Below are 11,661 nucleotides of genomic sequence, written 5' to 3'. Positions count from 1 at the left end.
AAAAAGAACTATGTTCAAATAATAATGTGTGATGTTCTGAATTCTCTTGGATATTTGTAGTATGTTTAAGATGTTTATATCATACAAATGATAATATAAGGATCTATATAATTTATTTACTGTTTAAAAAAATGAAACCTGAAAGTTGCCGGTTAGCACATCTTTTTAATTTTTTTATAAATACGTTTTAGAGACAGGTCTCCCAGTGTTGTCCAGGCAGGAGTATAGTGGCACCTACTTAGCTCATTGCAACCTTGAATTCCTGTACTCAAGTGATCTTCTGCCTCAGCTTCCCGAGTAGTTAGGATTGCAGGGGTACACCACCATACCTAGCTAATTAAAAAAAATGTTTTTTGAGACAAGGCTAGTTGCCTGCTACGCTGGTTTAGAACTACTGGCCTGAAGCCATCCTCTTGCCTTGACCTCCTTAAGTGTTGGGCTTGCAGGCATTAGTCACTGTACCCAGCCTGCCACATCTTAATTTTTAAATGTTTGTTTGTTTATTTATTTATTTGAGATGGGGTTTCTCTCTCTCTTGCCCAGGCTGGAGTGCAGTGGTGCAATCATGGCTCATTGTCACCTCAACCTCCTGGGCTCAAGCAATCCTCCTGCCTCAGCCTTCCAAGTAGCTGGGACCACAGGGGCACACCACCACGTCTATTTTTTTTTTTTTTTTTTTTTTTGTGGTGATGGAGTCTCACCCTCCCAAAGTACTGAGATTATAGGCATAAGCCACTGTACCTGAACCTAATTTTAAAATACTTAAAGCATTGAAAAGGAAATAGAAGAATGAGAAATATTAAATTGTATGTATATTACTATTTCATTACCTGTTTGATAAAATTGTGTATGTTATTTTACAAGGTAATTAAGTTTAGTTTCAGACTTGTTTGTACAGAGAAAAAAATCTATGGATGTAGGCCCTCTACAAAATGTCTCATTGTGACTCCCCAGCTTGTACATGGAAAAATAAATCACATCAGATCATCTTGAAGTGACCACCTGACCAAAGGTAGAATGGAAAAATTAGCATCATGTGTAGAAACAGGAATACAGTTTTTAATATTATTGGTCCTTCTGTATACATGAAATTTACTTTCAAAGTAGCATAACTCATTGGATAAATCAAATATATAATGGCAGTTTTTCCCTTTACGTTAGCTTCTAGGGCTGCACATGAAGTTCTGAAAAGCTTCTCGTGGTCCTGGGACTAAAAGTTGACCTTAAACTTGTGAAATTACATAAGGAGCATATTTATTACTAAAATAAGTTAACTGAGACCATAAAGGCCTTTACAGAGAAAGTCCTCACCCTTAGTTTAGTAACTCTTAATAGTAAAGCAGATGCAGTGCTTATGACGTAGTATTATGTGATAAAATAGACATACATTGTGTAGAAAACCAAATGATATAATGAAAAATGCAGTCAAAAGACTGAAAGTCCATGCAAAATGTTTTTATTTTTGTGTAATGAGATTGTTTCCCCTTATGACTATACTTTTTTATTCTAGTTTTCTACAATGAAAATGCATTACTTTGAATAGAAAAGAAGCCTCAGAAACATAATTAACTTGTTACCAATTTTTGCATTTTGACACTTAGTGAAACCTGGTTTTTGGTAGCACTTAAGGTTGTCAAGATACGGATGACTCCCTTTGTTACATTGGAGAAAGAGGTCATGATTGGTAAATTTGCATCTATAAATTTAGAAACAAACTTTGCCAAGTTTTTTAGCTAGTTTCTTTACATTGGTCCTCAGTAATAGACACTAATGTTGGTTTCTTAACCGTTCAGCCAGTATCACCTTTGTATTTTGTTGATTGATTTTCTCCCAATTTGGTTTTATTTATGTTTTAACTACTTTTTCCACACTCTACTGTCAGAAGTTATTTAAAGAGAGATGCATTATTAGGTTTGAAAGTTTTTAGGGCAATGATCATTCCATTATGCTCATGGATTTCTGCCCCTTTGGTTGCAAATTCTTTTGTATTTGCCAGGTGCTCATTCAGGTGCTTCACCTTAACTAAAAGCTTTCTTTCCCCAGATACAGGGCTTCTCCTACAGGCATCTATTCCTTTTTCTATCTCTTTGACTCTTACTTCTAACCCACTAGGCAAAATGGGGCAGTTCGCATAGGAGTTCACCTGTACGGCTACTTCTTGACCATTTTTAGTAAGAGTAAGTAATACGTATTATCTGTCATGTGTCAGGCACTGTTTAACGCTTTATCTGCATTATCTCAAGTAATCTTTACAATAACCTTCTGAAGTAGGTACTTTTATTGATCAAACAATGTCTCGAGAAGTTAAGTAACTTGTATACATCTGAGAAGTGAAATTATCTGGATAGGAACCTAGGCCTTCCCAGCTCAGAGAAAATTTTAAACATTATCACCATCAATAAATAACTTCTTCTCTTTTGACATCAGGTCATCTAATTATACTGCCCTTTCTTTAACTTTGCCACAGGCAAAGATGAAATAAAGAGAGCTGAGCCCTTTGAAAACTTAATCTTCATTCACATTCATGTTGGCCCATCCAACATGGCCTCATTGTTCTTCACTTCTTCAGCTTCAGTAACAAACATCAGCATTCTACTTCAGCTTTTCTAGGATCTTAGTAGTAGGAGTGATTCTCTTGCTGAGATTTCACCAGCAGAACTAGTCTTCTGGTTGATTTAACCTCCTCTGTGATTCTTGTTCTAAGAAACATAATGTTACATAATGCTCATCACCTGGTCCTTTGACTCCCTCCTTTTCCTCCAAGTACATAGACATACTTTCTTGTTTCCTCATTTCGTTAGCTCTCTCTCTAGGTTTGTCTGTATCTAGTCTCAAACTTATTTATAATTAGGAATTTCACTGATGCCTAATACTATTTTTTTCAGCCTCTTGTTGTATTTCTGGATAAATCCGTTGTTGTCTGTTTGTGCCTTTCCTCAGCTGTCACTTAGCTTAGTGGTATTGAGAGTCACAGAAGTTTGCTGATTAGATACAATGCTTTCATTAATTTCTTATTCATTCCCCATTACATTTGCAGACTTTCCACAGCATTTCCAGAACTTTAACTTAGGGCTGGCAGCTCCTGGACTAGTCATTTGGCAGAAGGATGACATTACCATGTATTAGTTTAGGCAGTTTGGAACTTGACCTCGGATCTAGGGGAAAGAATATTGGAGAGTCAACCTGCAACGTGTAATGGTTGCTGTGACACTGTTTACCTTTACACAATCCACTTTTATCATCATCATCATTTTGTAATTGCTTTAGAACCGGCTTTTATTCCCATATGCCCATTTGATGAAACTTATCTAGTTTATTATTCATTCACATAGCATATATTAAATTTCACTGTGCCACTTCATGTATTTAATTTTATTATAAAAGTAGTTACAAAAGTTACATGTTCGTGGTAGAAAAATGGGAAAGGTTATAAAATGTAGTATTTTCTTCAGCTCTGATCCAGTAGTCCAACTCTCCAGGTGTTAAGTGCTGTTTCGTGTGTCTCCATACAGAAAATCAGAAAAATTAATGCATATGTATCCTATAGATAATGTTCAGCATTTTGGTTTTTTTTTCCCACTTAATAACTTATCCTGGAGATTTTTTCCTATAATTTTAGATAAATACATCACCTTTTTTTTAAACATTTGCACATTTCGTTGTATTGATTTACTGTGAATTACCAGGTGCCCTACAAATGTATATTTAGTTATGAATTAAGTGCCCTATTAATATATAATTAGTTATGAATGAAGTGCCTTATTAATATATAGTTGTTTGCAGTTTTTTGGCTGTTACAAGCAGTGGTGTAATAAACTGTATCTTTGTGTTGTTCAGAATTTTCTGTGTTGTTCAGAATTTAATACATAGTAGGGATTGCTATGGCCCTTAGTTGGGTTCCAATACAATTTTATTTACAAGAAAGGTGCCCAACATATCCATCACCATACCTGAGATTTATTCATACCTCTGGAATATACAAATATTTGTATATTTTTCCTGGTTATAGATTTCTAGCTTGACAGTTGTTTTTTCCTTCTAGTGTTTGAAAAATGTTGCACCACTGTCTTCTCACTTGCATTGTTTCAGATGAGAAATCTGCCTTTATCCTTATCTTTTTCCCTTTCCACATAGTGTGTCTTTTTTCCTGTGGCTGCTCTTATGTGTTTGATTGTGATGCGTCTTGGTATGGTTTTCTTCATGTTTTTTGTATTGGGGTTCATCCAGTTCCTTGGATGCATGGGGTGTTTGTAGTTTTCATCAACTTTGGAACGTTTTTGGCCATTCATTCTTCACATATATTTTCTGCCCCACTTCTCTCCTCTCATTTGAGGACTCGAGTTACATATGTGTTTGGGTGGTTGAAGCTGTCTCATAGCATATTGATGCTCTCTTTATTTTTTAAATTATTTTTTTCTCTGTGTTCTGAATAGTTTCTATTGCTTTGTCTTCAAGGTTATTAATCTTTCCTTTGGTATCTATTCTTTGGTTAATCTTCTGGTATAATTTTCATCTCACACATTTTATTGGTAGATTTCATCTCAAGAAATTTAATTTGGATTGTTAAAAATATCTTTCATAATTCTACCTTTGGAATATATGGACTACAGTTATAATTTTTAATGTCCTTGTTTCCTAATTCTAACATCTGTTTCAGTTTAGGGTTGGTTTTGACTTTTGAGGATACGCATTCCCTTGGGCTTCAGAGAGGTTCAGCTTTTGACCTTCAACCTCTTTATACTCATCTGGTGATTTTATTAACTTTTACAGATTTAACCTCTTACTTTGAGACAGGTGGCTACCACATATATCTCTTTTTTCTCATCCTATAACTGAAACCTTGGTCATGATGTTTCTAATAGTCTGTTGGATGTCTTTCAGCTCATTGACAGTTCATAGTTACCCTGTGTAAAACTGAGCCAGATCTCCTTGATTTTTTCACTTAGGTATTGATAACACTATTCTCTTGCTGTCATTTTGGACCTCACCCTTATTTTAGCTTATAATCCAATCCATTGTTATATCCTTTTACTTCTGTCTTTGAAATATTTTTTATACCTGTCTTTTCCTGTGGCTACCACACTTTATTAACTTTGACTTTGTTATGGACTGAAGTTTTATGTCCCCACAAAATTTTTATGTTGAATTCCTTTTTTTTTTCTTTTTTGAGATGGAGTCTTGCTCTGTCACTCAGGCTGAAGTGCAGTCGTAAAATCTTTGCTCGCTGCAGCTTCCACCCCCTGTGTTCAAACGATCCTCCTGCCTCACCCTCCTGAGTAGCTGGGATTACAGGCGCATGCCACCATGCCTGGCTAATTTTTGTATTTTTAGTAAACACTGGGTTTCACCATGTTGGCCAGGTTGGTCTCAAACTCCTGACGTCAGGTGATCCACCCACTTTGGCCTCCCAAAGTGCTGGGATTATAGGCGTGAGTCACTGCGCCTGGCCAAAATTCCTAACCTTCAATATGATGATACTAGGAGCTCAGCCCTTTGGGAGGCAATTAGATCATGCAGGTAGAGCTCCTGTGAATAGGATTAGCGCCCTTATACAGAGAGACCTGAGAGCTGCTTCTCTTTCTGCTCTCTACTGTGTGAGGATACAGTGAGAAAATGGCCATCGGGAAACAAGTAAATGGACCTACCAGACACTGGATCTGCTGCCACCTTCATGTTGGACTTCCTGGCCTCCAGAACTATGAGAAATAAGTGTTTGTTATTTAAGCCATTATGGTATATTTGTTGTAGTAGCTCAAACTAAGGCATCTAGAGGATTACTGTTGCTTTTATATTGGTCTTCTTGCCTCCAGACTCTTTTCTTTAAGTTCATTCATTGTGCACTGCTGCCTCTTTTCTGTTCCTAAAGTGTAAGTCTCATCTGTCATTTCTCTTGCCCACCATTTCAGTAACTACCTCCTGCCTACAAAATACAAGTTGTTTAGCATCCTTCCATCCTTCCACATTATGGTTGCATTTTTTAAAAAATCTTAATCTCTTGCTGTTTTGTTTCTTTGTGCATTCTTTAGGAAGAATAGAGGGCAGTGTCATACAGTGTTTACAAGTGGAGACTCTGAAATTAGAATGTCTGGATTTGAATCTTGGCATTACAACTTAGTAAAGTATTGGGTATTTTACTTCAGCTCACTAAGCATCAGGGTTCTCAGCTGTAAGATGGGCTTCATATATAGCATATGGTAATAGGTCTGTTTATAAAGTGCTTAGTACAGTGTCTGGCATGTAGTAAAATTGCAGTAAGTATTAACTATTACTGTGATTTCTTCATGGCTCTCCTCGTTCCTTGTGTATATTCATGTTCGTTTTTCTATATGGAACTTTTTCTCCTTACCCTCCTATCCATTTGAAATCCTACCCCTTGCTTAATATCCAGGTCAGATGCCACCTTCCTCAAGTTCCCACACCATGAATTCTCATTTTTCATCAGCATTGTGTTTTTATCCTTAACTGTCTTATGTCAGTGTTTATGTGCGTGGTTTATTTCTTCTTGGATTTTAAACTTGTTGAAGGCAAGAACTGTATCTCTTACCTTCCTTGGCATCTCTTTTGGCACATGTGATAGTTACTTAATATTTGTTGAATTTGTGAATGAATTGTGGTTCTTCCTGACCGTACTTATGAAGTGTTTGACCTAGAGTGAATTGCCTGTTAAATTAACTGTCTTTAAATTATAATCTTCCTAGTTTCTAATGTTTTTAGATTGCTAAATTATACCTTTTCAACCTTAACACAGTAGTCAGGCACAGTAATGCCACATTTTCTTTCTGGCTATTATTGCTAGTTTATGAGCATTAGTTAGAGTTCTCGATGAAGTATACTCATTTTTTTTAATATAAAAATAAAATTTCAATTAGGTGTCACTTTTCTGTTACTGAATTCCTCGTGGGCCAGAAGGACAAATTATACCAATGTACTATTATATCAGTGTATTAAACTTAGCACCTGTTAAATGATGTTGCACAGAAATGACACCCACATTTAATGGAAGTGTTAGTTGTTAAGTTAAAGGAATTAAATATGCTTCTAACTCAAGAAGACCTCTAGTTCTTAAGCATTAGGGCTTCAAATAGTTTACTTTTAACAAGTCTCATTCCATTCAGATTCAGTTCAGGGAAGAGCAGATTAAGTTCAGTTGAGGGGACCTGAAACTTAAAAGAGGGACTGTGATTAGTTGTTGCACTACAAATTTTAAATCTGCAGTTCTTGAAAGAAAAAAGAAAAAGAATGCTGAGAAATGAAAGGGCAAGGAGAGTTATTTCTCTTTCTTCCCTCACTAGACTGTGAGCTTTTAAAGGACAGGGACCATACATTGCTTGTGTCTATCTCTGAGCTCTGTCATAGTACTTCATGCAGTGAATATTTGTTGAGTGGAGTTCTCAATCTAGAAAGTGAAAAATTGCATCTAATGTTATTTCCATAGTAATATAAAGCCTCCCCACTCTGTAACGCATTACTTTGATTCATATGCCCACAGAGTAATTTCAAAAAGTCTTATATGAAAAAGAAAAGAATAAATAAAATCTGTGTAGTTTTTAAGGCTTTTTTTTTTTTTAAATGGCAGCTTGGTCAACATAGTGAAACCCCATCTCTATTAATAAAGTACAAAAATTAACCAGGCGTGGTGGTACGTGCCTGTGATCCCTGCTACTCCGGAGGCTAAGGCCTGAGAATTGCTTGAACCCAGTAGGCAGAGGCTTCAGTGAGCCGAGATTGCATCACTACCCTCCAGCCTGGGTGACAGAGCGAGACTCCATCTCAAAAAATAAAATAAAATAAAATAAAAAAATAAATAAAATAAGGAAATTTCTCTTTTCTGAAAGTTCAGAGTTGTTAGACCAAGGTCCTGATACTGTTATACTTGCCATTTAAAGCCTATGGAAGTATCTCCGCTTTCTCTCCCAGGACCACCTTTATAAACTGATTATTCCATTCTCCTGGGTTTAACATCTTTTTGAGATTTTTTTTTGTTTTTTGTGTCATTGGAGGAGATGGTTTCTGTAACTGTGGGAGTGGAAAGGTAAAAAGCTTTTCCATTCTTGGAGCTGGTCCGAGACATAGGTCTTATTGAATACTTCTGTCTTTTATACACATTATTAAGGGAGATAATATAGAATACTTCACATTATAAGTGAATTACATATTAGGTGTTTTGTAAATGATAATGTTATTTAGTTTAGTGTTAAAAATGGTAAAGGAATGTTATATAGGTACAGGAAAAATGCTTAAAATTTTGTGACTGTGCCCCAGAAAACTAAGTAATTAGAAGTTAGTCTGCCTGCACATTGTTGATAACTTTAAATGTGGTTAGGTCCATTAGTTTAAAATTAGCCTTTTAAAAGTTAGTGGGTTTTTTTAAAAATAAATGTATTATTATTTTGTGTATTTTTGAGATGGGATCTCATTGTGTTGCCTAGGCTGTTCTAAAACTCCTGGGCTTGAGCATTCCTCCTGCCTCAGCCTCCCAAGTAGCTAGGATTATAAGTGTGCACTACTGCACCTGGTCCTAAAAGTTTCTTTTATTTAAAAAAAAAAAAACTAACAATTGACTTGCTAATATTAAATGAATGTTTACAATAAAAAATATTATTTGCCCCTATTGAAAATAATGTATTGAAATCAGTGTGTTCTAGGTCAGTGGCTTCAAAGACTCCAGTTGGATTCATTGGACTGGGCAACATGGGGAATCCAATGGCAAAAAATCTCATGAAACATGGCTATCCACTTATTATTTATGATGTGTTCCCTGATGCCTGCAAAGAGTTTCAAGATGCAGGTGAACAGGTAAGACCTTTTCTTTAGATTTGTTTCAGATTTTGAGGATTAAAAATGAATATACATTCAAATAAGTGACAGCTTCTTAGAAGAATACCCAATGGAATTGTAAACCTGATTCAGTGTTAATTTTATATATATGTAAACATTCATCCAACATCCAGATTTGCAGTAAAGGAGAGTTCTCGTCAGACATTCAGGGGTATCTATTCTTTGGCAGGTGACTTGGAACATTTTGCACATTTGGTGAGAGGGCCTTGCTTTAGCTCTGTATCGGTTTTCTGAGATAGTAACTTTACTGATTGTGCTGTTAAAGTATTTAGTTCGGTGGAAATAATCTCATGTGTTATTAAAAGCACAATTGTCTTTAAAACAAGAGTAGACTGAGAGATACAAAGCTTAGTTTGAGTTCTAGTTCAGGTAGTTACGTGCTTTCTTACTGGGGGCAAGTTACATCACTTCTGCTGATTTCCTCATTCTTAAAAGGTGAATGATGACAACCTACGCCATTAGGTTGTGAAGCTCAAATGAGAGAATGTATGTGAACATACTTTGTAAACACCATATGGCAGCACTTTGTGCATAATTATTAGTTATTGGCCGTAAACCAGGAGACAACCTAAAAACACTATGTCCTATAATGAAGAGTTGAGTTATAGTGAATCTCTAGTGTTTTGTTTTTAGGCTATCATTCATGTTAAAGAATTTTGGTACTAGAGTTTATCATGTTGGATGATAGTATCTGCTGGTTAAGGCTTGAGTTGTTTGGATTTGTTTTTTTTTGTTTTTTGTTTTTTTTTTTGAGACGGAGTCTGGCTCTGTCGCCCAGGCTGGAGTGCAGTGGCCGGATCTCAGCTCACTGCAAGCTCCGCCTCCCGGGTTTACGCCATTCTCCTGCCTCACCCTCCAGAGTAGCTGGGACTACAGGCGCCCGCCACCTCGCCCGGCTAGTTTTTTGTATTTTTAGTAGAGACGGGGTTTCACCGTGTTAGCCAGGATGGTCTCGATCTCCTGACGTCGTGATCCGCCCGTCTCGGCCTCCCAAAGTGCTGGGATTACAGGCTTGAGCCACCACGCCCGGCCATGGATTTGTTAAACTTTATCAATAACTCAAATTATAGGAGACCATGCATGTATCAGTATCTGAATATAGAGTTTGTTTTTTCTAGATATGAGGAAATTATTCTTGGTCAAGTTGTAGAGTGGTAACTGAGGATAGTATGTGACCCCAAAACAGAGAATACTAAAAAATTCCTGAGAAAAAGGTGAGAGAAAAAAATTAAACAGTCAACTTCTAGATAATAGACTTGAAAATAAATACTGATAAATGCTATACCTAGATACAGAACAGCTTTAGGTAACTTAGAGGCCATTTTCAGAACTAGATGTCTGAATCTTTTCCCTTTCCATGGTTTTTGTGCCATATGGAAATTGCAGCAGTATAGTGTGAGGATGGAAGTATGACTTTGAAACTTTTCAGGGTAGTGTTGTGGCTGCTTCTGCCTGTTCAGTCGCTGAATACGGATACTATACTCCCAGTACAGCAGGCTTATGGGCTTAATTAATGTAGGGACTTAGTAGGCTTGTTGGAGAAATTTGATCAGTTGTATAGTAGAGAATCTGAGAAAGGTGGCCTTTTACCATCTTCAGAGATGGTGAGCATTTCAAGTTGGTATTCAGTCTGAGATGAACCAATTAGTAGTTATTTTGAGGAGATGGTTATTATTTTCTGGGATAACACATCTATTTGGTATTGCCGTTTTACAGTGGTTTATCTGTTAATAAGAGTAATAAGGGTACTTCATCTCTAAACAGAGGAAATATCTTCAATTAAATACAAAATTTGACCAAAGAGTGGAATAGGAATTGAATGGAGACTATTACCCTAGACCGGCAGAGCAGAAGCTTGTGACCTTTTAAATTGTTACTGACACAGGTACTTTTCCCTCTATGCCTGTAGCACTTCCAGCTTGTCTGTGGAACAACTGTAATGATCATCACTGCTTTGTGAATCTCTCCTGCGTTTTCCCAGAATTCTAGAGCTTTCTGATGCTCTGCCTGAATTACCTCATACTCTGAAGTTACCAGGCCTACCTCTATTTCCCAACAAGTTTATTATTTCTTTTGTGTTGCTAATTTTAGGTAGGTATGAAGGAAGCCTACCTTAAGAATAAGAGAATCTGGGAAAGGTGGCCTTTTACCATCTTCAGAGGGTGATTCACCCTGCGTGAATGAGATATTTATAGTTTGAAAGGGAGAGAAAAGAATCTAATACAGTATTTAGTGAGCACCTACTGTGTGTCAGCTCTTTTGCTAAATATTTTGTGTATATTATCTCATTTTGTCTTTGCAACAGAAGTGTTATCAAGAAATTGATGCTTGGAGAAGCTAAATAATATCCCTAATGTTATACAGTGGTTCTTATTATCTGTAGTTTCACTTTCTACAATTTCAGTTACCTATGGTCAAATGTGGTCTGAAAATGTTAAGTACAAAATTCAAGAAATAAACAATTTATAAGTTTTAAATTGCATGCCGTTCTGAGTAGCATGATGAAATCTTGTGCTGTCCTGCTCTGCCCACCCTGGATGTGAATCATCCCTTTGTCCAGTGTCTCCATGCTGTAGACACTCTCTGGCCCATCAGCCGCTTACTAGCCGCCTCAGTGATTGGCTGTCGTGATATTGCAGTGCTTATTTTCAGGTAACCCTTACTTTATTTCATAATGGTCCAAAGTGCAGGAGTAGTGATGCTTGCATATCGTTATAATTGTTCTATTTTATTGCTGTTAATTTCTTACTGCGACTAATTTGTAAATTAAACTTTATCATAGAAGTGCATATTTAAAGAAAAACTGGCTGGGCGCTGTGTGTC

At 36.5% G+C, this 11,661-nt stretch overlaps 1 protein-coding gene across 3 annotated transcripts in view; it reads left to right on the top strand.

The window, feature by feature from the left end:
- HIBADH (3-hydroxyisobutyrate dehydrogenase) overlaps positions 1-11,661 on the top strand; it is a 145,404-nt gene that overhangs the window by 3,067 nt on the left and 130,676 nt on the right. Inside the window, exon 2 of one of the 3 annotated variants that reach the window (XM_011938596.1) lies at positions 8,636-8,796. The exons of 1 other annotated variant lie outside the window; for it this stretch is intronic. In XM_011938596.1, coding sequence (XP_011793986.1) covers positions 8,636-8,796 — 161 coding nt within the window. The remainder of the gene's footprint in view (positions 1-8,635; positions 8,797-11,661) is intronic. One more of the 3 variants, XM_011938597.1, reaches the window with a different exon arrangement.

Source organism: Colobus angolensis, unplaced genomic scaffold (assembly GCF_000951035.1).
Source record: "Colobus angolensis palliatus isolate OR3802 unplaced genomic scaffold, Cang.pa_1.0 Scaffold175, whole genome shotgun sequence".
Classification (NCBI taxonomy): Eukaryota; Metazoa; Chordata; class Mammalia; order Primates; family Cercopithecidae; genus Colobus; species Colobus angolensis.
Note: the sequence above shows the minus strand (reverse complement) of the source record. Positions and strands in the feature narration are given on the sequence as shown.